General features: G+C 43.7%; 1 protein-coding gene across 1 annotated transcript; it reads right to left on the bottom strand.

Moving 5' to 3' along the window:
- Positions 1-209: 209 nt before the first annotated feature.
- On the bottom strand, positions 210-27,906 carry LOC110488297 (phosphatidylinositol 4-kinase beta). Its single transcript, XM_021560472.2, has 12 exons — positions 27,432-27,906; positions 14,429-15,705; positions 5,797-6,024; positions 5,301-5,534; positions 5,075-5,184; positions 4,873-4,977; positions 4,475-4,598; positions 4,254-4,367; positions 3,838-3,989; positions 3,442-3,574; positions 3,094-3,214; positions 210-2,949 (listed from the first exon to the last, which is right to left on the bottom strand). The coding sequence occupies exons 2-12, from the start codon at positions 15,689-15,691 to the stop codon at positions 2,768-2,770; spliced, it is 2,766 nt and encodes a 921-aa protein (XP_021416147.2). The 5' UTR covers positions 15,692-15,705; positions 27,432-27,906; the 3' UTR covers positions 210-2,767.
- Between the last annotated feature and the right edge of the window lie 30 nt (positions 27,907-27,936).

The raw sequence follows: 27,936 nt of genomic DNA, 5'->3' as shown, positions 1-27,936 counted from the left end.
AACAGTCCCCGTGTGGATCAAGAATGGTCCAAGGACACCCAGCCAACTTGATACAACTGTGGGAAGCATTGGAGTCAACATGGGCCAGCATCCCTGTGGAACGCTTTCGACACCTTGTAGAGTCCATGCCCTGACAAATTGAGGCTGTTGTGAGGGCAACACAATAAAAGGTGTTCCTAATGTTTAGTTTGATGAATTTTGGATAAATGTGCAGAGTGGAATGTCATTTAATTGGGAAACTAGAAACCTACTGCAACACAAATGACTAGTCTGAATATGTAAATTATCACACGTTAAAAAACTATTTGATTTATTGAACGAGTCATGCATTTAGTCTCAACCACAAATGAAAAGTTAAACAATCAGACAGCTTAAGTGTTAGTGTTTTGATACAATGCAAAGTAGACAATTGCTTCCCCTGTACATTCTAAATGTCTTTAGTATCAAGGACAAAGGCACTCCATATCAACCACAGTTAATTACTGGAAAAAAATGCTTTGCTTTGTGTGGACCAATTCTGTATAAAACCCATGTCTCTTTCAGGAGGGCACAATGTTCAGAACTTAGAAGGCAAAAAAAACATTCATATAGAGCAGACATCACTTTCTATTTGAAAACAAGTGATCTATACAATACATTTCTATCTGGAGCAGTCTGAATTTAGCCCTTGGCCTCAGTGTCATCTGAACGGACAAGCATGTATCTGGTGTGACACTGGACAAGGACAAAATTCTGCTTCTCAATGGGGAGACATCAAAATCAACACAAAGGTTTGACGGACAGCACCCGCTCCAGCAAAGATAAAATGCACTTTATAGAATAAGGTTAGGGTTGGAATTAATGAAGGGAAAAGCAATGCAGTAGTAGTGTTTAGAGAAGAGTAAGCAGGAGTGTTCAACTTCTGATAAAAGCACTTCCTGGGTCCATGACCTGCATGCCCTTGTCCCAACTGTTGCATTGATAAAAGTTGTACCTCTTGTACGTCAAGGCATCGGTTCTCTCACAGGAATGACTGCATGAGAGAAAAGTTGTCACTTTTGCTACACACAAAAGCCCCCCCACCAACGACTCAGCTTTCAAACATGAGACATGAGCAGGTAATATAAGTTATAGGCTATCCAAGCATGTAGCTCTTGAAACCACTCTCTTCAATACTGAATACGTGTGTTTGAGACCGCAAGAAAAAGAAAAAAAAAGTTTATAATTAAAAAAAAGTCACAAAGGAAGTAGACTTGTGATAGTGAGCTCATACTGTTCAAAACAAAGGAGAAATAAAACAGACCAAGACAAACGGACAGGAATGAGAAATCACTCCCATTATTTACATAATCTGCTCAAGGACAACCCTCGCTCTAGATTGGCCCGTGTTATTCACAGGAATACATCTGAGCCAACCAGAGAGGAAAGTGTTGAGCATTCTTTAAATATGCAACCTAAGTTAACAAAACATACAATAATAATGCATTAATAATCACATTTCGTTAGAGATTAGTGGAACATCAATGTTGAGTGTTTGCATAAATTTAACCACAGGTAGCCATTTTGGTTCAACATAACTCAAGTGCATGAGGCTCATCACTATGCTAGCGTTCCTTCAAGTATGGTGGTTTAAAGAGTGAAACAAGCAAAGCAAAGTTCTACATGATTCATGTTGGTATAACACAGTCGGCATATTAAATGGTAAAACATTCTGCCCTTTCCTGATCGTCTGTGATGCTTGGTGCTTATTCAGTAAGGACAAGAGTCCCTGGAGAACTGAGATAAAGAACTTTCTATTTCATGGTATTTCTATCTATAACACTAAATGTGTTACAGATGTGCTCTACTGAACGAGCCCCAGTTGTCCAAAACCCAGATTGAAATGAAACTGCACCTGTTATCAAGGATGGGAACAAAAACACATACAACCAGCAGCTTTGCTGCATATGCTTGGACCCCTAATAAGAGAGGAGTTGGTCCTAGTTCATAACTTTCCAGTTTAAACATTGTTCAAAATGCATTAAACCTTGGATTAAGGAGTTGTTTTCCCTGACAGATAACACTCATACACCAATGGTTTTTAATAGTCCTTTTTTCCCCCCCTCTCTTCGGGCTGGCTCATTCTTGATAACCATAGGAATTTTCAGAGAACAAAGAGAATGTCCATTAGAAAACGTCCGCAAATGATATGTCTTGTGCTTTCTTTGTCGTTACACAGTGGCTTCTCAAAGTCCATTATGCTGTCTAAGAACAAAAATAAGTCAATATATTCAATATGCACTGCTTTGTGACGCTCTTGCACAATTGGTCCACAGTTATTCGTCTTTCATCCATTCTGATAAGTCTTCTTGACTCCTCTGAATATAGACCACACCCTCTCCAGTGTTGCCCCTCCCCCTTTCAAATGAAGTACCTCCTCCGATATTGATACATAAATCCTTTTCGTGTGTGTGATTTGAACTGTGCGTTATGCCTCGTTTTAGAACAGTCAATGCGCTAAAAGTCCTATGGATAGGAGGACAAGAGGGAGAGAAGGTGCGGACTCCCCCCTCCACAAGGCCAAAACAAGGAGGGGGAAAACAGAGGTCCGTCTAAGACAAAGAACATACATAGTTCACAAACAGGACCTTGTTGCACTTGTCTATACAAGAGTCCATTTCCCTAAATGTGCTGCTATGGCAAGCACACATGCGTGAGTCCATATGCACAGGTTACCACCATCTTTATATGCATGTTCGCTTGCTCGCACATGTGGTTGTCCCATGTGGTAGAGTTTGGTGGGAACTGTTCACATGATGCCGTTGGTGAAGTACTGGAAGCCGTCGTAAAGCTTGGTGGTGATGGAGCGCATGGAGCCATCCACCATCTGCTCCACCAGCACCTGTAGCTGCTCCTCCGTCAGGCTCATGTGGAAACGCTCCTTCAGGTGGCGGATGGTGCTGGAGCCATGGAAGCAGGGCAGGTGAGAGCCTGGTGGGGTGGGGGGGGGGGGGGCCCAGGGAGAGGGAGTCAGAGGAGTTGCAATACCAAGACCACAGAGAAAGATAGATCATGTTTATGGAAAACCAACACAACACACTGATCATGCTAATATACGGTTTTAGCTAACAGTACCTTGCTGCATGATCTCCACTATTTGGACCACCTTCTCCATGTGTTTGCGAGCAGCGATCAGACCCTGGAGCATCAGCACCTTGTAGTAGTTGAACATGTCTCCATCCAGGCCTCCCATCACCTGAGAGAGAACCACAGACAAGAGGTTAGTCTTTACACATACAAAACCAGCAGGCTACTGCAGCTAACCAGCAAACTCATTGTCGCCAATAGTGTCTTCGAACACTGACAAATGTATTTACGCAGATTGTTAGGGAGCTAGTTGTATGATCAATTCCACAGTGTTTTCCGGTTTACACTTTTATATGACAATGCAATTTTGCATGCAGTAGGATTTATTTGACTCACATCCACAAATTCACTGGTGAGCTTAAAAGCAGAGGTCTCAAAGCCCAGGTTCCTGGGAGAACTGGACAGGATGAAGCCAAAGTCAATGTGGATGATGTGGCCCTCCGAGTCTAGGAGGATGTTTCCATTGTGTCTGGAAAAATGGAGATAAGGGATAGGGGGACTGAATAAACAGTTTAGGAATACAGGAGAGGGTGGGACGTGGTAGTTGAGATCAGACCACAAAAACAGTTTACACAGGCAGCCCACTTCTGCCTAATTATTGGAAAAAGATCAGAATTGTGCAGCCTGTGTAAACGCAGCCAAACAGGCTCAAAGACAAAGGAAGAGGGGAAATGGAACATGAGTAATAGAACTAGTGAAACTGAAGAGGGGTGAGAAGGGAGGGCTGCCCACCTGTCTTTAACCTGCAGCAGGTAGCAGATGAGACTGTAGCCGGCGCAGCTCTCCACAAAGTTGCGCCGGGCGGTGAGGAAGGCCTCGTTGGTGTAACTGCCATGCTCCTGCAGGAAGTAATCCAGCAGAGACAGCTGGCTCTGCTTCCTCACCTGGAGCACAGAGATAGCATTTTGCATAAAATAGCAACAGACACAGTAGTCCATTAGAAAAAGCTACCGACACGGCATTCCATTAGCATTAGCAACCGACACGAAATTCCAGTGTGTGATCAAACCATTACTAATATTACCAAAATCTGTCATCCCAAGAGGAACTGGACTACAAAGCTAAACAACTCGGCCTGAAGTTATTGTTAGGCAACTTTGTCATGAGAGCAAGTGCCCAATTTGGTCCATTTCATTTTCTCTGCTCACCTGGTGCAGAGACACAGCGTTCAGCACAGGCTCAATCATCCCGCTGTCTGATGACATCACCAGGATCTTATAGGGCTTGATCCACAGGGGGACGCGCTCCTGCTCCCAGATGGACTGGAGAGGAAAGAGGGGAAGTGGAGTGAATTAGTGAGTGAACACTAATAATACTACCACAGAGGACTTTTCTGTGGAATGGGACTCTACTGTGGAGAGTCAAGTACCTGTAGCTGGCTGAGCACCTGGAAGGCCAGTAGCTCTTGCCTCAGGTCGTCCCCACACTTCACAATGACTGACAGCAGCCGCCAGTTTGGCAAGTGACCGTAAGGGGAGCCCTCCCTTATCCGCCTGAGGGATGGAGAGAGAGGAAGGAAATAGTAAGGACACAGCAAATTACTTGACAATGCATTGTTCTTCGCTGAACTAAGGGAGGTGCACAATTGGCCCAGTGTCGTCCAGGGTAGGCCGTCATTGTAAATAAGAATGTTTTAACTGACTTGCCTAGTTAAATTAAGGTTAAATAAAAAAGTGGGATAGACATGCATCCTCAGTGGGAGATGGTGTATGCCCACCAATTTTTTGTATCTTCTAGTAATTCCATTTCTATGTACCAATCACCCACCTGACTTTCTCCTTCCAGGGCTCCTTGAGCGCCACAGCGGACGGGTCCTCTGGATCTTTCCGGAACGTTGTGGGGGTGTGGGCCAGGTTCTCTGACAGACGTCGCCTAAGACAAAAGAAACATGTGGTTGTAAAACTATAACAAGAATGTCTTAAAGAGAAACAAGCTAGCAGAGAAATTCTGTCTGACAGTGACACTATACCTGATGTCGCCGGCGGCCATGAAGACAGGCTCCTTGCTCTCCGTGCTGGTGATGCTGTCCACAGAGAACTGGGAAATGTTGTCACTGCTACTGGTGTGGCCTTCTGGGAGCTGGAACCATACGACCCCAGGGTTAAAGTACATTCAAATCTGATTCCCTCCCTCCTTCCCTTACAGCCTAGTCATCAAAATGTTACTTGAAGAAGTCACATTGTGCCACACGGTACCTCCACTTCCAGCTCGCCAATGTCATCCACGGACCAGGCCTCGTCGTCGTTGTCGTAGTTGGGCACAGTGGAGAAGCTGACGGCGCGCTGCTCGGCTGTGATGCCAATGCACTCCGGGAGGAGGTTGTCCGCAGAGCGGGCACTGCGGATGCGTGTCTCTGGGATGCGCAGGGGAATGCCGGATGTCTCAAACCTCTCGCACTCCAGCACCTCCACGTAGATGATGTATGGGGCCTGAGAGGAAGGGGAGAAAGAAGAGGTCAGAAGGCATACTTAGGGACTGGAGTTCTAGACCTATTTTTCTAAGACACATTTAAGCAGGAAGTTCCATTGACAAAGAGCATTGGGGCCCACTCCATTTACACTCAAGGCTCCTCAGGAAATTAATAATAACAAAAACTAACGTGTCAAACTACTAGGTTTTCTGGTCACCTTGTTTTTGGAGCCTGTAGTATGTGTTTACCTCATACATATATATTACAACAAGTCGCCTCACCTTGTCTTTGGAGTTGAGCACCACGGCCTGTGTGTGGGGCATGCGCACCACGTGGTGGTCGAAGGCTGCAGTGGGCAGCCAGACGCGGGCGGGCAGCTTGTGGTTGAGCTGTGACAGCTCTGAGATGAGCTGCCAGGTCTTCTGCTCCTTGGTGGGCAGTGTGGCCAGCTGCTTTCCGATGCTTATAAGAGACTTGATGAACTCCCTCTGCGGCGTCAGGCGCAGCGGCTACAGAGAGGAGGAGAGGTAAAGGAGGAGAGTTAGAATCTCGATCAAGACCGATGTCTTTTTGTGTTCTGAAGAAATGTACAATGAGTTACAGCAAATAACAAGTGGCACAACTTTCAGGTCCTTTCTTGAATGACTACAAAAACAAAATTAAAAGGCTGAGAAAGGAGGGAGGAAGATGGGTATGATGGGAATTGAATGGAGGATGTTTTAGGAGCGGAATCAGAAGAGAACCAAGGGAGGTATAAGACTAAGAATGCATGGGCACAGGGAGAAGGAAGCAAATCAATTCTGTCAAACCATTGCAGTACCACAATAGTTAAAATGATAGTGTTGAGCGACACCCAGATACCTTAGGTCTTGGAGATGTTTAGTCAACTTATGGTGTCATATCTAAAGTATGAGCAATATTCAATACCATTATAATAGGTAAAACGACACTGAGGAAGTTATTTCATTCTACAGTCCACCATTTTGGCTACTTTGAAATTAGATAACCTTATGATTGAGATGTTACCATTTAAAAACGTACTTAAATGTAGTTTTTTTTTAATGGAAACAATGAAACAAGCTCCAAGTAGGCTAACATATGGGACGGTTAACATTGTTAAAATACTTAAGAAAAAAACGGTAGACTCAATGAAATTTGTTGCCACGAGCAGCACTGCAGATATTGAGATGAGCGAGATACAAAACTTTGCGCTCACACAGTCGCACTGCTACAGCACGGTAGCCAGGTGACCAAAACAACGAAGATGTTGAGCCTCGCGCTTCAATACTCCTCGTTGCTGCGGAAATTCACCCACAATGCAGTTTACTTTCTGCATCTACATCATACCGCTGAGTCTACCTTTACTACCAGGTAGGACCATTTTTGCAACATGAACTACTGCCAGTGGCATGATTGTGGCTTAGGACTACCATATAAAATGTGTAAACATTGTGTGTCAACATTGCATGTGACACAGGATCAAGGACAACAACCACACGAGCCACTGCCTGTTCACCCCGCTATCCACCAGAAGGCGAGGTCAGTACAGGTGCAGCAAAGCTGGGACCGAGAGACTGAAAAACAGCTTCTATCTCAAGGCCATCAGACTGTTAAAACAGCCATCACTAACAGAGTGGCTGCTGCCAACATACAGACTCAAATCTCTTACCTTTTTTTAAAATTAAGTAATCTTAAAAAGTGGTATCACTAGTCACTTTAAATAACACCACTTCAATAAATGTTTACATACCCTACATTACTCATCTCATGTGTATATACTGTATTCTATACCATCTACTGCATCTTGCCTACGACCATTACTCATCTCATATGTATATACTGTATTCTATACCATCTACTGCATCTTGCCTACGACCATTGCTCATCTCATATGTATATACTGTATTCTATACCATCTACTGTATTTTTTTTAAAAACATGACGCAAGTTATCCGATTACAGAGCGAAAATGCAAGGGGTTAGAGACCATTGAACTACATGCCAATGTCCATATTAGTATCCTACAGAGAAATCATGCCCAATGCATACATTTTTTTAGTTGGTGTAGACATTGAAACAGAGCCTTAAAAAGGTGGCGTTGACATACATGGGTTAGGCCTTGGGCTGTATTACCGCCACACCGGCAGTCACGGGTCTTGACCGCAGTTAAATTCCATGACCGTTGGGAATGGTAATCCCAATCCAAAACTGCACAAATTAATGGCACTGATGGATTGCCTACCAAACTTGCTAATGGCCCGGAACTCAGCACTCTATTGTCCCTCTAATCACTCTAAACACATGATTGAATTTGCAATAATCTAAATAATGAGGACAAATAGTGACTGGAGTTAAAGTTCCCGAAATGGACCAGACCCAATATGCATATTTTTAAAACATCTTCCCGAAAAGACAACTGGTTCGAGCAGAGTGAGGGAAGCAGCAGATCCAATTGCTTTGCTACTTTATTCAACCAGAGCCATAGAGACAGAAGCTGTAGGCTGTTAGTGAGTGGAGAAAGTTCGGTGTGTGTGAACATGTGAGTAAGACACGGGAGGCTCGGAGCACTATGAGCTTGGAGGCACAGGAGGTAGAGACCGTAACCCCTTAACTTCTTGCTAGTCATTCATCCTCCCATCTGATTACACAGTACCTGTCTTGACTGCTCAAACCTAGAGAAGCAAGCTAACTAGGCTAATTGAGGCTAGCCATAAAGTTAAACACGCTTTTCACCGTCCTACAGTTAGCCTACATATAACTCCACTCAGATTATAGCGTAAATAGCAGCATACCGGTTGGCTTTTGGTCGTTGTAACCCTTCTCTCATTTCCCTTTTAATTCCATAGATTAGATCTCCCCGTCTTACAAATCATCAAGATACAGAGCTGCATCATGCAGCCCATTTTGAATTTTAAGACATTCCCAGGTTTATAGGCCTATCACAACTAAATAATGGATTTTATTGTGATGGCTATATAAAATGTATTAGACTTTCTAAAATCTAGATGTCCCAAAAAGGCACACTAAACATGTTTATGTGAGAACGGCAGTCATTTGCATGACTATTACCGCCTGACAATTTCATGACTGCCACAGCCCTAGTTGGGCATATTCAAAAGCACAGATTTTCCAGAATGAGGAACCCATATTTCATAGGATTTCCTTGGTCTTTTTGTGTTGACAGGCAAACCAAGCAGCTTCCTTTGTGTTTTACTTTTGTAGTCAAATGTCAAAATGCCTTTCCTGTGAAGATGTGTATTTTTCTGGATCATGACCAAACGGCAGACTGCCTGAGCATTATTTCCAGTGGACAGGACGTCCTGTTGAGGAAGGGTCCCTGAGTGTTCCTGGGACCCGATTCAAACCAATCAACTGTTATAAACAGAAAAATAACTAAACTGATTCTGGACCAGTGCTTAATGAGGCAAAAATAATTTGTTTTCCAAACAAATAAAGTGGCTGGGTAATACTTCCCTAAATTAAATTCATAGATTTGAAAAGGTTGAGTGGATACCTGCTCTATCATAGAGTCGAGATTAGGCCTGGCTTGCAGTCAGCGTTCTAATTCATCCCAAAGGTGTTCGATGTGGTTGAGGTCAGGGCTCTGTGCAGGCCAGTCAAGTTCTTCCACACCGATTGACAATTTTGTATGAACCTCGCTTTGTGCATGGGAGCATTGACATGATGAAACAGGAAAAGAGCCTTCCCCAAACTGTTGCCACAAAGTTGGAAGCACATAATTGTCTAGAATGTCATTGTATCCTGTAGCGTTAATATTTCCCTTCACCAGAACTAAGGGGCCTAGCCTGAATCATGAAAAACAGCCCCAGACCATTATTCCACCTCCACCAAACTTTAGTCGGCACTATGCATTTGGGCAGGTAGTGTTCACCTGGCATCCGCCAAACCCAGATTCGTCTGTCCGACTGCCAGATGGTGGTTAGCCTAGTGGTTAGAGCGTTGGGCCAGTAAACGAAAGGTTGCTGGATCAAATCCCAGAGCTGACAGGGTACAAATCTGTTGTGTTGCCCCTGAACAAGGCAGTTAACCCGCTGACGGTAGGCCGTCATTGTAAATACAAATTTGTTCTTAACTGACTTGCCTAGTTAAATAAAAAAAGGTGAACGCGTTTCCAGTGGCGATGAGCTTTACACCACTCCAGCCGACACTTGGCATCACGATCTTAGGCTTGTTTGCGGCTGCTCTGCCATGGAAACCCATTTTATGAAGCGCCCGACAAAGTTATTGTGCTGACGTTGCTTCCAGATACAGTTTGGAACTCGGTAGCGAGTGCTGCAAGAGAGGACATACAATTTTCGACGCACTTCAGCACCTGCCACTTCTGTTCTGTGAGCTTGTAGCGCCTACCACTTCGCGGCACACCCGTTGTTGCTCCTAGATATCTCTACTTCACAATAACAGCGCTTACAATTGACCAGGAGCAGGGCAGGAGCAGAGCAGAGCAAGGCAGAAATTTGACCAACTGACTTGTTGGAAAGGTGGCCTCCTATGACGGTGCCATGTTGAAAGTCGCTGAGCTCAGTAAGGCCATTCTAATGCCAATGTTTCTCTATGGAGATTGCATGGCTGTGTGCCCGATTATACTTTTGGTGCGTAATGGTCACAAAAATAGGTTGAGCTACTCGTGTCGCCCTCTTGTGATGCATTTCAGGAGTCTAGCCAAAATGAGCAATTAGATGCGCCCCCAATAGACATGTAACCAAAGTACACGTTGCTGATGACAACTACATTGGGGATAGAGTCGACAGGGAGACAAGAGCCCGAGGCTTGGGTTACCTGCAGAACGCAACAAGGTGTGGCAGAAATACATGGTCTGTGCATATACGTCAGCAGTAGAGCACATGTCCTTTGCACCTGCAGTCCAGGTGATTTTTGTAACACGTTGCGCAGTGCTTAACACGGTATTCTGAGGGTGGAGCTAATCTGGTGACAACAGATAGGCTAGTACAGAGGAGCTGTCTGATAAGGAAGTCAGTCTAAAGACTTACAACTGATTTCACAGCAGTCAAATCAATGTTGAGGCATTTGCCTTCCACCAAATGTCTTGATGTCCAAGTCAACAACGCAGGGCTCGACATTAACACTTGTTCCGAACGGATAAGTAAAACATTTATATAAACACATACAAAACCAGTCAAAAGTTTTAGAACACCTACTCATTCAAGGGTTTTTATTTGTACTATTTTCTACATTGTAGAATAATAGCGAAGACAAAACTAGGAATTAACACATGGAATCATGTAGTAACTAAAAAAAAAAAAAAGTGTTAAACCAATTAAAATATATTTTATATGAGATTCTTCATATAGCCACCCTTGCACTGATGGCGGCTTTGCACACTCTTGCCATTCTCTCAACCAGCTTCATGAGGATGTCACCTGGAATGCATTTCAATTAACAGGTGTGCCTCGTTAAAAGTTAATTTGTGGAAGATAGCCCTAAAAGTTAATTACACAGAAGATAGCCCTATTTTGTAAAATACCAAGTTCATATTATGGCAAGAACCGCTCAAATAAGCAAAGAGAAACGAGTCCATCATTACTGTAAGAAATGAAGGTCAGTCAATGAAGATCAAGAACTTTGAAAGTTTCTTAAAGTGCAGTCACAAAAACCATCAAGCTCTATGATGAAACTGGCTCTCATGAGGGCCACCACAGGAAAGGAAGACCCAGAGTTACCTCTGCTGCAGAGGATAAGTTCATTAGATTTACCAGCCTAAGAAATTGCAGCCCAAATAAATGCTTCACAGAGTTCAAGTAACAGACACATCAAGAATTCAGAGGAGACTGCGTGAAGCAGGCCTTCATGGTCAAATTGCTGCAAAGAAACCACTACTAAAAGGACAGCAAGAAGGAAAAGAAACTTGCTTGGGCCAAGAAACCAAATGTTTTTTATTTTTGGTTCCAAACGCTGTGTCTTGTGAGACGCGGTGTGGGTGAACGGATGATCTCCGCATGTGTATTTCCACAGTGAAGCATGGAGGTGGTGGTGTGATGGTGCTTTGCTGGTGACACTGATTTATTTAGAATTCAAGGCACACTTAACCAGAATGTCTACCATAGCATTCTGCAGCGATACACCATCCCATCTAGTTTGGTCTTAGTGGGACTATCATTTGTTTTTGTACAGGACAATGACCCAACACACCTCCAGGCAGTGTAAGGGCTATTTGACCAAGAAGGAGAGTGATGGAGTGCTGCATCAGATGATCTGTCCTCCACAATCCCCCAACCAAATTGAGATGGTTTGGGATGAGTCAGACCGTAGAGTGAAAGAAAAGCAGCCAACAAGGGCTCAGCATGTGGGAACTCCTTCAAGACTGTTGGAAAAGCATTTCAGGTGAAGCTGGTTGAGAGAATGCCAAGTGTGCAAAGTTGCCATCAAGGCAAAGGGGGGCTATTTGAAGAATTTCAAATATAAACAAATCAAAATGTATCTTAACACTTTTTTGGTTACTACATGATTCCATATGTGTTATTTCATAGTTGATGTCTTCACTATTATTTCTACAATATAGAAAATAGTAAAAATAAAGAAAACCCTTGAATGAGTAGGTGTTCTAAAACTTTTGACCGGTAGTGTATGTTTACATTGAAACCCACTCTGGGGAAAAAGGGAGCCATCTGAATCCACCAGTGCCCCAGCCCAGTAGCTGTTGCCAAGACAACACGAGGGGGCAGGAAGAGGGAAGTAGTGAGGCAGAGAAGGCATGCTGGGCACTGACAGCTGAGCCCAGACTGTAAACAAAAGGGCCGTTATGCAACACACAACCCAACCTGCACTGTGGGGGCGGTCCCACTCACATTACAGTTCGGCTCAAAATGGTGGACATATTTCACAGCATTCCTCTTCCTCTTCACTGTGATTGGTGCCTCTTGGTTTTTCCTCACTATTGCAATCCAGCCAGAGGCCAAGTAAAAAGATCAAAACAAAATGAGTCAGTTCTTAGGCAAATAACCAGGACTAACAAGATGGCGAGTGAAGATTTAGCAATAAGGACTATCAGTACAGTATTTATTATTACAAAGCTAAATGGACTGCTTGCCATCCAACTAGTGATCACTAGTTTCTAAACAGAGGCGCAAACAGCGAGACTTCCCGTAACGCTTGCGAAGCAGACTCTGCAGACCAGACCGGAGTTTGGCAAGTCAATGGGAGAAGTGACAAATCTAAACTTCGTTGTTAAATTTTTTTTAAATCCCAAAAACATAGATTCGAGCCGAGCTTAAGTAGCAGAAACTGTAATTACTATAACCTCGAAAGTGACACGTTTTTATTTCCAACAAAACCAACTTTATATCAAAAGGAGTGCCTTTGATTTGACAGCTTGCACGACCGTTAGGTCCTGTGCAGAAACACATTGGGTCTTCGCTAGCTAACATTACCATGACATCACCTACTAGGGTGATCGGGTATTTCTATTGGAGAAGCAGTTTCTACCCATCTTTGCTAACAAATCCTAAAGAGCAAAGTCAATTAAATGAAGCGCCCTTGAACTCCTTTGGGCTGTGGATTGTTATTGTGCCCTACACGATTCTTCACAGCACCGACACAGATTAAACAGGGATCACTGGCCACAACGTCAGCAGGGAGGTTTGATGCAGGCAGAAGTGGGGAAGGGAGGGGAGGAAAAGAGAGAGGGAGAGTGAGAGGATATTAGCTGAGAGAGGGATTGGTAGAGGATATTAAAAAGGATGACAAAAACAGGCACAAAAACAGAAGAGGTGGGAGGGAAAACATTGGTAGTAGCGAGATAATGCATAACGCAGCAAGATGTCTTGGAGGCCACTTGCCCAGAAAGTATTTTATTTTTTTAAGGCATGTAACTGTGAGGACAGTAAAATATATCAAGGAGGGGAGAAGGACCATCTCTCTGCTCTGGTTCAGGACATTGTCCCATCTAAAAACTACCCCATTTTATTTCTCATAAAATAACTGATCCCTGATGAGAGAGAGGACTGGCAGAAGGCTGCAAGCCAGAGAAACAGTGAGACTGAGAGAAAGGCCAGACAAGGGGAAGCACACAAACTCTCCATCATTCTTTCCCTGTGCACTCAAAGCAATCATAGGGAAACTAGTCTGAAAGTATCTCTTCCAACCAAGAGGCATGGCTTTCATACGATTTACCACAAGGACTATATCACTCGTCAACACTGACAAATCCTGCCAACACACAAACATGCTCACAAAAGCATCTGCTAAAACAATCCATTGTCTGCAATGATAGAAAGTGACCCATTTTTTCACCATCTCTCCAGTCGAGAGGGACCCACCCTCAACCTCACTCTGACCTCTGACACCAGCTGCAGAGCAATCTGGCTGAGAAGTCCAGCCAAAATGGAGAGGGAGGAGACTGCACGCCCAAAACAATAGGGAGGGAACTCTGGAGATGTGGGACAGATGCTACCTAACCCCAACCCCTTTATTAGTTAGGCTGAGGGTAGTCTGGCTAGACCATAAGAAAGAGCTGGAATAGAGCTCCTCAAGGTCCAACACGTGTAATCCCGGGCTCCCAGAGAATGTTAAATTTTGACAGAAGTGTTTCCATATGGAAGAGGCCTCACCTGCGAATAATAAAAGTATTGCTGGCACAGCACAATCCAGAACGGTTGAACCAAGTTTCCCAGTGTTATGTAGGACAACTACTTACTACTGACACAGATTGAGAAAAACTTGGGATTCAGGGTAGGGGTTCAGATTCCTCAACTAAAATCCACACAGGGTTTACTGTGCTTTATCATACATAGGGACTATAAAAAGTGAGAACATGTATGCAACAGGCCTACTATTAAAAGACATGATTAAAAACAAAACATAAAGACATTCTATACTCAACAACTGACACCACTCTCCCGTCCCTCTTAGCATGGCAAAATATGTTAAGCCACTCACCTCATCGTAGCCGCTTTCCACCTTGGGGTTGCTGGCTGTTCTCTTGAGGCTAGTCCCCAGGCTCGTGCAATGCGTGGCGTCTGACTTGGACCGCTGGTGTGTCCGCTTGGAAGGCGAGAGGTAGGCATCGGTGGGGTTGATTTGGCTGTCGGGGGCCAGGGACGGCTTCATGGTGTGCCGCTGGTGGTGGTGAATGCGGGCACCGACCCGCAGGCCAGGCCTGGCATCCGCAGCACCCACACCTTTAGAAGCTGCATGGGGCTTTAGTTCATCTGAGAGGATTAGCTTGCGCAGCTTGGTGCCGCGAGAGTGGCGCTGGGTAGAGATGTGCATGTCGGAGGAGTAGGCGCCGAGCAGCCATGCCGTCTGCAGGGAGAAGGCAATGCTCTGGCGGCAGCGATGCACCACATAGGGTCGGATGGCGTCGCCCATATCCTCGTCCATGTGGACGTACATGTTGAGCAGCTGGGGCAGGTGGAAGTCCACGTCTTCGTCCGAGAAGCTAAAGAGGCGGTTGCCAATGTAGGCCTGGACACCGGGCTCTTTGGACTTGTACAGGTAGGACATGGCCATGGAGACGTCGAAGAGCTTAGATTCAAAGAGCCGCAAAAGCAAGGACTGCTTGGCCGCCGCAGAGGACTGGTCGCCATTCTGTTGTTGCGACTGAGGGCATGTCTGCGTAATTTGTCGGGGAGGGTCACGCTTTTCTTCTTCCTCCTCCTCCTCCTCTTTAATTGAACCTGTGTCACAAGGCTGTTGTGACGGAGGGCATTTCTGCGTTATTTGTTGAGGAGAATAACATTGTTCTTCCTCTTTAGTGGAACCCGTGTTGCAAGGCTCCATGTATACGGTCTCTTTGGGCAGCCGCCATTGTGGGATGCACTTTTGCAACAACTCCGGTTCTTCCTCAACCTTCAGGAGTTTAACCTTCTGCAGGACCTCCTGGCAAGCCTTCAAGGCCACTTCGGGATTGATGACCAGGTCCAGCACCACAGCGTCCTCAGATATGATGTCCAGAGGAGGGCTGCAGCCCCGCATGCCATCGCTGTCGCTGCTGCTGCAGCCACTGGGGCTGGAGCTTCTGGGACTGGAAGACGACTGGTGCTGGTTGGGGCAGTCCGAGGAGCAGTCTGAGCAGGAGAACGAGGAAGAAGAGGATCCAGGTGAGGAAGGGCAGGAAAATGTGGAGGTGGAGGACAGCGAGGGGCTGAGGTAAAGTGCCTCGATCTGGGCAGGGGAGAGAGACACTTCCATGTCAGCCATGGCGGCAGTCAAATCTGGAAGAAGGAGAGATGAGTCAGTGAACCAAGAGACCAGTGTACAAACAGGGGGGAAAAAATGACATCACATAGATTTGTTAAGTTATGCTTTGGGCTTGCTCTTGAAGTCATACATACATTTTATAATTTTACTGAACGAGTCAGTTTTTCACCATTTGAAAAATGTTCATTATCTGGAATATAAGATGGGTGCCTTTCTCCATGACCAAGTATACTGAACAAAAATATATTTTTAAATGCAACATGTAAAGTGTTGGTCCCTTGTATCACGAGCTGAAACAAAAGATCCCAGAAATGTTCAATACGCACAAAAGCTTATTTCTCACATTTCTGTTAGTGAGCATTTCTCCTATGCCAAGGTAATCCAGCCACCTAACAGGCGTGGCATATCAAGAAGCTGATTAACAGCACAATTATTACACAGGGTCACCTTTTACTGGGGACAATAAATAGGCCACCAAATATTTTAGCAATTTTGTCACACAACACCACAGATGTCTCAAGTTGAGGGAGCATGCAATTGGATATTCCGGCAGTCAGCATGCCACCAGCATGCCAGATAATTTAATGTTCCTTTCTCTACCTTAAGCCGCCTCCAAAAGTTTGAGAATTTGGCAGTATGTCCAACCGGCCTCACAACCGCAGACCACATGTAACCACGCCAGCCCGGGGCCTCCACATCCGGCTTCTACACCTGCGGGATTGCCTGAGACCAACCACCCAGACAGGTGATGAACCCGTGGGTTTGCACAACCAAATAATTCCTGAACCAACTGTCAGAAACCATATCAGGGAAACTCATCTGCATACTTGTCCTCCTCACCAGGATCTTGACCTGACTGCAGTTTGTCATCATAACCGACTTCAGTGGGCAAACGCTCCCCTTCAACAGCCACTGGCATGTCCCCAAACCAGGGACCCTCTGCACACGTCAACAACTGACACCCACGAAGCATCATTACCCATCGCTCCACAAAAGCCACAGCCCTTGCAGAGCAAGGGGAACAACTACTTCAGGTCTCAGAGCGAGTGACGTCACCCGATTGAAACGCTATTAGCGCGCACCACCGCTAACTAGCTAGCCATTTCACATCAGTTACACGAACACAACTGCATTTTAAGATCCTGAGGCCCATTGTCGTGCCATTCATCCGCCGCCATCAACTCATGTTTCAGCATGATAACGCAATGCACCATGTTGCAAGGATCAGTACACAATTCCTGGAAGCTGAAAATGTCCTGAAAATGTCCCAGTTCTTCCATGGCCTAAATACTCAGACATGTCACCCATTGAGCATGTTTTGGATGCTCTGGATCGACGTGTACAACAGTGTTCCACTTCCCGCCAATATCCAGCAACTTTAGACAGCCATTGAGAAGTGGGACAACACTCCACAAGCTACAATCAAAACCCTGATCAACTATGCGAATGAGATGTTGCGCCGCATGAGGCAAATGGTGGGCATACAAAGCACTGACTGGTTCTGATCCACTCCCCTACCTTTTAAGGTACAGTGGGGCAAAAAAGTATTTAGTCAGCCACCAAATGTGCAAGTTCTCCCACTTAAAAAGATGAGGCCTGTAATTTTCATCACAGGTACACTTCAACTATGACAGACAAAATGAGAAGGAAAAAAAAAAAAAAAAAAATCAGCATCAGAAAAAGGATTTTCAATATATTTATTTTGCAAATTATGGTGGAAAATAAGTATTTGGTCAATAACAAAAGTTTCTCAATACTTTGTTATATACCCTTTGTTGGCAATGACAGAGGTCAAATGTTTTCTGTAAGTCTTCACAAGGTTTTCACACACTGTTGCTGGTATTTTGGCCCATTCCTCCATGCAGATCTTCTCTAGAGCAGTGATGTTTTGGGGCTGTTGCTGGGCAACACGGACTTTCAACTCCCTCCAAAGATTTTCTATGGGGTTGAGATCTGGAGACTGGCTAGGCCACTCCAGGACCTTGAAATGCTTCTTACGAAGCCACTCTTTCGTTGCACGGGCGGTGTGTTTGGGATCATTGTCATGCTGAAAGACCCAGCCACGTTTCATCTTCAATGCCCTTGCTGATGGAAGGAGGTTCACTCAAAATCTCATGATACATGGCCCCATCCATTCTTTCCTTTACACGGATCAGTCATCCTGATCCCTTTGCAGAAAAACAGCCCCAAAGCATGATGTTTCCACCCCCATGCTTCACAGTAGGTATGGTGTTCTTTGGATGCAACTCCGCATTCTTTATCCTCCAAACACGACGAGTTGAGTTTTTACCAAAAAGTTCTATTTTGGTTTCATCTGACCATATGAGATTCTCCCAATCTTCTTCTGGATCATCCAAATACTCTCTGGCAAACTTCAGACAGGCCTGGACATGTACTGGCTTAAGCAGGGGGACACGTCTGGCACTGCAGGATTTGAGTCCCTGGTGGCATAGTGTGTTACTGATGGTAGGCTTTGTTACTTTGGTCCCAGCTCTCTGCAGGTCATTCACTAGGTTCCCCCGTGTGGTTCTGGGATTTTTGCTCACCGTTCTTGTGATCATTTTGACCCCACGGGTGAGATCTTGCGTGGAGCCCCAGATCGAGGGAGATTATCAGTGGTCTTGTATGTCTTCCATTTCCTAATAATTGCTCCCACAGTTTATTTCTTCAAACCAAGCTGCTTACCTATTGCAGATTCAGTCTTCCCAGCCTGGTGCAGGTCTACAATTTTGTTTCTGGTGTCCTTTGACAGCTCTTTGGTCTTGGCCATAGTGGAGTTTGGAGTGTGACTGTTTGAGGTTGTGGACAGGTGTCTTTTATACTGATAACAAGTTCAAACAGGTGCCATTAATACAGGTAACGAGTGGAGGAAGTTACAGGTCTGTGAGAGCCTATATTCTTGCTTGTTTGTAGGTGACCAAATACTAATTTTCCACTGTAATTTGCAAATAAATTCATAAAAAATCCTACAATGTGATTTTCTGGATTTTTTTTCTTCTAATTGTCTGTCATAGTTGAAGTGTACCTATGATGAAAATTACAGAACACTCATCTTTGTAAGTGGGAGAACTTGCACAATTGGTGGCTGACTAAATACTTTTTTGCCCCACTGTATCTGTGACCAACAGATGCATATCTGTATTCCCAGTCATGTGACATCCATAGATCAGGGCCTAATGAATGCATTTGTAACTCAGTAAAATCATTGAAATTGTTGCATTTATATTTTTGTTCATTGTTGATACAATCTAGTTCAGTACATTTACCAAAATCAATTCACAAAGCATGCAGTTCCAATCAGCATAAGATCTACTGGGTCACAAGGTCAGAGTCTTCCAGACATCTGTGATCACACTCATGCTATAACCAAGTCCAAATCCATGACAAACAGCACTCTACACAGCTGCACGGCCAAGGTTTCCCAGAATGGGTCTGAGCCAATGAATCAAAAGCCTCACAGATGTGCTTGAGGCCCTTTCCAATTCCCGGGGGAACGGAAAGGGTTAGAGCATTACGCAACCAGGCAGATTCAAGGGGAGAGGATGGTACTTATGTGACAGTGTCCATGACAGCATTTCCAGTCAAAATGTCTGGGAAAGTAAGCTCAAGATTTCACATCCATTGTGTGTCCATCATTCATAAATAGAAATGTCAGGAGAACAAAATGCTGGTCATTTTCAGCAAACAGGGAGATGGGCACTTTTCATAAAATCTCTGCTAAAGCTAGGGTTTTGCCTTAAAATACTATCATGTAGTATTTAATAGGAATTCAAGGGGGGGCTAAACGATGGAGGCTAAAACCAGGCCTTTTTGGATGGATAGATTTCTATAATGAGAATTTGGGGTGAAATGTACTCAATTCTGGCAAAAATGTCAAATGTATTCAAAATAAGACCCTGTGCCATAAACTAGGCATCAGTCTTCAGAATTACAGTGGTTTGTTGCAAATACATAATGGTATTCTAACGGAATTTGCTACTGCCATTGTTAAAACTGGTTTAATGAGAATCACCCGCATGCGTGTCATTCAACAAGTTTCAGCATGCAGTCAGGTACAGGGCTGGAAACTGTGTGCAAATGTCACCTATTTATACCACAGGTCTGACCAATAACAGTGAAAAAGACGATAAATCCCTTATTTTATCTGTACCTTCAAAGTTTGACACTTATAACCGACTGAAAGTGGACCTATGGCTTCCACGTCATCCCCATTTGCTGCCATTACAGCTTCCACTCTTCTGGGAAAACTTTCCACTACATGTTGGAACATTGGAAGCAAGTCCCCGCAGCATTCAGCCACAGGAGCATTGTATGGACCTCCCTTTGTATACAGGGGCATTGTTATGCTGAAACAAGAAAGGACCTTCCCCAAACTGTTGCCACAAAGTTGGAAGTACAGAATTGACTAGAATGTCATTGTATGCTGTAGCGTTAAGATTTCCCTTCACTGGAACTAAGGGGCCTAACCCAAATCATGAAAAACATACCCAGACCATTATTCCTCCTCCACCAAAGTTTACAGTTGGCACTATGCAGTTGGGGAGGTAGCATTCTCAAAGCATCCGCCAAACCCAGATTAGTCCGTCGAACTGCCAGATGGTGACGTGTAATTCATCACTTCAGAGAACACGTTGACACTGCTCCAGAGTCCAATGGCAGTGAGCTTTACACCACGCTTGGCATTGTATAGGCTGATTTTAGGCTTGTGTGTGCCTGCTCGGCCATGGAAACCCATTTCATGAAGCTCCAGCCGAGTAGTTCTTGTGCTGACGTTGCTTCCAGAGGCCGTTTGAAACTCGATAGTGAGTGTTGCAACTGAGGACAGATAAATTGTTATGCACTACGCACTTCAGCACTCAGTGGTCCCGTTCCGTGAGCTTATGTGGCCTACCACTTTGCGGCTGAGCCGTTGTTTCTCCTAGACGTTTCCATGTCACAATAACAGCACTTACAGTTGACTGGGGCAGCTCTAGCAGGGCAGAAATTTGACAAACCTTTTGTTGGAAAGGTGGCATCCTATGACAGTGCCACGTTGAATGTCACTGAGCTCTTCAATAAGGCCATTCTATTGCAAATGTTTGTCTAGGGAGATTGCATGGCTGTGTACTCAATTGTTTACGTTGAGTACACAGCAACGGGTGTGGATGAAATAGCCAAATCTACTCATTTGAAGGGGTGTCCACACACACACAATGTTGTGTAGAGGTTGTTCTCTCCAGCGATGTCTGTCCAAAGGTCCCGTCCGTCCCTGCAGTTTCAGAGAATCAGAGGGCATTGATACGCCACAGCTAAGCTGAACAGTTTGTGGCAAACACATTGCCATTCCAGCTTCAACTTTGAAAGAACACAAGTAATCTACTTCCCTCTCAATGTTTGCATTTTAACACTTAGCCTACATGTTAAGCACAGACCACAATACAATATTCTGACACTTATTTCAGGTCCCAAGAACACATTGTGCTATTAGCCTAAGCCTGTTCTTATTACTACAGCTTTAGAGTCAAAAGGTATAAGCTAGGCCAAGCCTAATTAATTCAGCCAGCCAATGTTGTTTTAGAAGCAGATCTGAGATTAGCACACAATGGAGATTGACTTTCCCATGCCTATAGGCCTAGAGTATCAATTAACAGTGACACGTGCCCAAAGCTCTGATTTGGTACTGATAAGATTACACATTGACCTCCAATGACATTCCCACAAATGTTACTACAGCACAGAAAGCTCTTTAAAAAAAAAAGTATTGCTCAGAGATATGGATAGACCTGCCTAATAGTTATTCAGATAAATGTTTAACCGACTTTACAAGCTGTAACCTAGGACACGACTCATTCTTGTGGGATGTGCTTGATGTTCCGATTTCATGAGTGATGTGCCAGTTGACACCATCAGAAATTCTTTATGCGGAATTTCTGGTAGTAAATATTTAAAGCAATTAAAAAAATATATATTTTAAAAAGTGCACTTCGACAAGTGAAGGCCATGCGAGGCTCTGTGGTTGTAATGGTTGCACACTCGGCCAACTGTATAATACAGCACAGATGCGAAACGGTCATGATTAAACAAACATTATGAAATAATGGAGCCCGTGTCGGCTCCTCCAGGCAGTGTATGGGACGATGGCTTCCAGATGTGGGGTTTGGAGGATGTAAGAGTGGGCGTCTGCCTCCTTTCTTCCTCCACACAGCTGCTGCACTCTGCAGGAAATTGGTCTGCTGTGCCACAGAGCAAGTCAAATACAGTACAGGCAAGAGAGCCTCCAACAAGAAGAGAGCGTCAACAAGTGTGGGTGTGAGCATGTCAGAGGCAGTGAGAAAGTTATTTACCAGACCAAAGGTTTGAGGCAGATTTGCACTTGATAATTATGAGGACTCATGCTGGCACCTCTGTTTCTCATTTAAGGAAAGTATTACAACTGCCAACTGGGCTGGAGATATTTGCAGGTAAATGTAGGCCAAACCATGGCAGTAGACAACTTGGCCTTCAAGTCTATGTAATGTAGCCCCTTAATGTGTTATGCACAAATAGTCAGTGTGCCAGCCTGAATGGCTTTTATTGTGGATGGGTGGTAAAGGCTGGAGTGAAATGCAGGGTGCTCACTGTTACCAATCTCACTCCAAACACAAAAAACATCTGACCTAGTTGGACTGACCAACCAGCGATGTAGCAGGAGGAGCCCATCTGCTGTCCTTCCCTCCTGAATGCCAACCCTCAGTTATCGGGAATCTACAGTTGAAATTCTGTCTTCAGCCAGTGTACATCACCCCTTAAACAGCATGTAAAACCTTGTTGGAAAACGACCATTCCACTGACCCCGTAACATACAAAAGCTTGTATGTATAGAGCATTTTCACTGCCACAAATTACGGCATTTAGAGAAGGTGAAAATGAGTGTGACAGGTGGTCCTGTGTAGCTCAGATGGTAGAGCATGGTGCTTGCAATGTCGGGATCGTGGGTTCGATTCCCGTGGGGGACCCGTATGAAAACGTATGCACACACTACTTAGTAAGTTGCTATGGATAAGAGGATCTACTAAATTACTCAAATGTAGGAGAAATAGAATTTCAGCCTGTATTTACTATCTTTAATTTGTTTTCATGTACAGTGCCTTGCGAAAGTACTCGGCCCCCTTGAACTTTGCGACCTTTTGCCACATTTCAGGCTTCAAAACATAAAGATATAAAACTGTATTTTTTTTGTGAAGAATCAACAACAAGTGGGACACAATCATGAAGTGGAACGACATTTATTGGATATTTCAAACTTTAACAAATCAAAAACTGAAAAATTGGGCGTGCAAAATTATTCAGCCCCTTTACTTTCAGTGCAGCAAACTCTCTCCAGAAGTTCAGTGAGGATCTCTGAATGATCCAATGTTGACCTAAATGACTAATGATGATAAATACAATCCACCTGTGTGTAATCAAGTCTCTGTATAAATGCACCTGCACTGTGATAGTCTCAGAGGTCCGTTAAAAGCGCAGAGAGCATCATGAAGAACAATGAACACACCAGGCAGGTCCGAGATACTGTTGTGAAGAAGTTTAAAGCCGGATTTGGGTACAAAAAGATTTCCCAAGCTTTAAACATCCCAAGGAGCACTGTGCAAGCGATAATATTGAAATGGAAGGAGTATCAGACCACTGCAAATCTACCAAGACCTGGCCGTCCCTCTAAACTTTCAGCTCATACAAGGAGAAGACTGATCAGAGATGCAGCCAAGAGGCCCATGATCACTCTGGATGAACTGCAGAGATCTACAGCTGAGGTGGGAGACTCTGTCCATAGGACAACAATCAGTCGTATATTGCACAAATCTGGCCTTTATGGAAGAGTGGCAAGAAGAAAGCCATTTCTTAAAGATATCCATAAAAAGTGTTGTTTAAAGTTTGCCACAAGCCACCTGGGAGACACACCAAACATGTGGAAGAATGTGCTCTGGTCAGATGAAACCAAAATTGAACTTTTTGGCAACAATGCAAAACGTTATATTTGGCCTAAAAGCAACACATCTCATCACCCTGAACACACCATCCCCACTGTCAAACATGGTGGTGGCAGCATCATGGTTTGGGCCTGCTTTTCTTCAGCAGGGACAGGGAAGATGGTTAAATTTATGGGAAGATGGATGGAGCCAAATACAGGACCATTCTGGAAGAAAACCTGATGGAGTCTGCAAAAGACCTGAGACTGGGACGGAGATTGGTCTTCCAACAAGACAATGATCCAAAACATAAAGCAAAATCTACAATGGAATGGTTCAAAAATAAACATATCCAGGTGTTAGAATGGCCAAGTCAAAGTCCAGACCTGAATCCAATCGAGAATCTGTGGAAAGAACTGAAAACTGCTGTTCACAAATGCTCTCCAGCCAACCTCACTGAGCTCGAGCTGTTTTGCAAGGAGGAATGGGAAAACATTTCAGTCTCTCTAATTTTGCACGCCCAATTCAGTTTTTGATTTGTTAAAAAAGTTTGAAATATCCAATAAATGTCGTTCCACTTCATGATTGTGTCCCACTTGTTGATTCTTCACAAAAAAATACAGTTTTATATCTTTATGTTTGAAGCCTGAAATGTGGCAAAAGGTCGCAAAGTTCAAGGGGGCCGAATACTTTCGCAAGGCACTGTATATAGTGTGGACACTGGACAGTCAATAACAGGAAGGGCAGTTATATCAAGCGCACAAAGCCCTACATCTCTCATGTCCCTGTTTATTATTTAATGAGGTAGCGGCACACTGGCCGCAGAAAACCCTGATTGGGGTCTCGCTTACGCTCCGAAACCGTGACCAGGAGGATCAGTTACTTCGGTCTTTCCATCACAGCACAGATGGTAAAGTTCCTCTGCTATAGCAGGGGAGTGAGTAATCTGGCACCGGTTCAAATCATGATCTCTCACACATTAGGACTTCACCAAGAAAATCCCCTGGCTATTAGAAGACCTACATTGAATAAACTGAATGATATTACATTTTAGAGTGGGAATGTGTGGTTGTGTCATCAATAAATCAACAAAAACCATCCAACATACATCTCCAGTAGGCAGCTTGTCCATATAGGTCTAGCCTAGTAAGATTTTATTCAATAGAAGCGAGCAACCAAACAGGAAGAGAACTGGCTGGCTTATTCTTTTAAATTACTCTTCCATGTCCATATGCCGGTAGACAGCACTTCCTGATACTAACTGTCCTTTTTTGTATTTCTCTTGTGTTTTTGTTCTATTACATTGTTATTGATCACTGCATTGTTCGGTTTAGAGTTTACAAAAACGGTATTTCACTACTTGTGCATGTGACATTGAAACTTGTGCTCTTGAAATTCAGTGTTCGATTGAACACAGATGGGCAGGTAGGTAGGTATACAATGCCTGAACTAAATGTCACATTGTCACCAGCTAATACAAGTAATGTTTGCAGTGAACTTGGTCTATCTTGTCTGGATAAAACACAATCCTGATTTATACACCATTTTGGTGTTTCTTTTAGGGGACATGGGTTGGTATCAGAGTAAGTGAGTTGAGTGGTCGGAAATCACGTTCATCGCTCATGGAGCAGTACTTACACACCGCTCCAGCGTTCCACCACTCCGCTAAAAAAAAACGTTCCTAGAGCAAATGGAGAAAAAAATAACTGCCATTAAAAATAACTGCCATTCATTAAAAAAAAAAGAAATCACAATTTAACCAACACCCATCTAGTTGTGTGACTACCTGGACATACCATTTGGTTTTGAAATAATGAAACCAAACTATATGATTTGAATGAAAATTAGTTTAATAAATATGAAAGGGTGAATGTAAGAAGCAGTCATTTCAAATAGGCTACATGTATTAAAAAGCATATAAACACTAAATTGGTTAGGAGACAGGAAGCCTAAGAAGGAACGAAAAATGAATGATTATTTAGGCTATTTTCTTCAAGGCTATAGCCTACAAAGAAATACATTGTGAAGCATTTGCGAGTGCGATACTGGGCTGGTAGGGCCATTTAGTTGTATTAAATCCTTATTAGTCTATAAAATTTACATATATGCTGTGACTTCGAATTAAATACAAATTAAATGAAGAATGCCTTATTAGGCTGTCTACAGTGTCGTTGCATTAATTATTTTGAAACACAAGTTAGGCCAGGCTCATGCGATGGTGCCAGCAGCGGAGAATATCCTGTCCACATTCTTGCCAGGTGAGCAGAGAAAGAGAGAGAGCTATACATACACGTTTTGTTTAGGCAAAATAACCTAATCAAAACAGAAAGTGAGAATATGCCATGGCTATTGGGCCAAAATAAATGTATAGATAATAACAAAAATGAAGTAAACTTAACTTTATTTATTTTAGCATGTGCAAGTAGCAAGTACACCATCATGCTTTCGGGATATGTGCATTTTCTGATCCCACAATGATTGTTTCGTTGTGGACACTACATCACTGCTCTCCATCTTGGTCCTTATCTTTGTAAGTCACCTTGATTTTGGACCTGTGTGTTTCATCAGTTTCTTTATGAAAATATTTAGTGAACTCCATGACGAGTAGCTTAATAAGCAAGGGACTATAGCAGTATACATGCAGACTACAAATGCATGCTACCCGGGCATGCCCTGAAGTGAGCGCTACTGGAACGAAATCGGAGTCGCTCCAGGCTTTGGAAATCTCGCCCAGCGCTCCAGTCAAATGGGGCACGCTCCGTTGGTTTGTATTGCAAATGCTTGGTGCACTGTAAGATAAACCACCTGAAAGTGAATCAGTTTGCTTGGACATGACCAAGGGAACAAAGTGCATTATTCTATATTCTTCAGTTACAAATGACCAGGCAAATAATCAATTTACCTAACTAGGAGGAATGATGACATCTCCATGAAACTCATAGAGGGGTCAATTCTCGAGCGTTAATGATGGACAGCCGTGTGACGTCTCGTCCTGGGCAAAGTGTCAAGAGGCACGTGCAGTTCAAAACAGTGCACTAAGGTAACCATCCGTCATGTTAGACTCCTAAACCGGCATTATATATATTTTTTAAATGTTTAAAGTACATAGACGATAGCTAACTGGTTACGCTTTAAAGTCAGTTGTTGGCTATAGCCAGAGAGGAATAGGCGAAACCAATCAACTATAATATACTTACTATGGAGATTTAACTTAGGCAAGAATCTGGTTTACTAGCTATCAAGGCGTGCCACAACGCCATCGGCATTAGTCACAGCAGCTAAGTAGCTAACGTTACCTATCAAACAATCAAAATCCACGTCACTGCCCAATGCACACCTGAGCATGACTATCTGTATTCAATGCCCCGTCTCCGTCGTACGTACATTGTTCGGCTAATGTTCACAGAAGGCCAGTTCAACAATATCTCACATTATCCGTTTTTTTTGGCACTAACGTTAGCTAGCTGCGTGAGAGAACCAGGCTAGCCGCCCCCATAGCCCAACACTTCTGCTAACTAGCTACCACTTAAAATATCCTGAATGCTATAAATAGTAGGCTAGATTCTTCAAAATCACTGGCTTCAACCTCCAGTCGTAAAAAAATTTTTTTTTAAAAAGAGACAAATCCATTCATATTGCTAAACTCAAAGAGCAAATAAAGGCTTGCTTCTCTGACTGATTTGCTCGCTAACGTTACTGCGTCGCCCAGGAAGAGAAAACATTCCTTGCTAAACAGACCAGCTGGAGCAACAAATATTAGTTGTTGAAACACTAACGTTGGGTAAGTAAATTGATTAAATACATTAAAACAAACTTACCTTCTTGACAAACAATGTCGATTTTAGGGTCTCAATCAATCCATTTGATTTGTAATTCCATTTGGAACGACTCTAGCTCCCCAGCTCGAATCTCATTCTAATGCTGCGCAAATTCCGAAAGAAATGCCTTCCTCCAGCTGACGGATCCGCCTCAAAATATTTAAAAGAACTGTTGACGCCAGCGTTATCACATCAATGGGCAGAGAATCTGAGCGAACACACATCCCTTGGCATGAAACCAACGTTTGATGCGTCATTGGTCCTATCTGTTCAGTACCAAAGTCATACATACATAAACCCAAATGATGGTTTATGGTCTCTACTTTACATTGTGTGATTTGAAAAGAAAAGCTCAGAATAACCAATGTTGGAAATAAATAACATTGGAATATCAACTTGCTATGTCACAACTTTCTCCAAGACTCAACCTAGAATAAAATCACGAGTCTTTGGAATCTTCCAAACTGAGTTGTGTGACTTCTCTCTGCGTATCAGGAAGATTTTA

Source organism: Oncorhynchus mykiss, chromosome 32 (genome assembly GCF_013265735.2).
Source record: "Oncorhynchus mykiss isolate Arlee chromosome 32, USDA_OmykA_1.1, whole genome shotgun sequence".
Lineage (NCBI taxonomy): Eukaryota > Metazoa > Chordata > Actinopteri > Salmoniformes > Salmonidae > Oncorhynchus > Oncorhynchus mykiss.
This window is presented reverse-complemented; position numbering and strand designations above follow the sequence as displayed.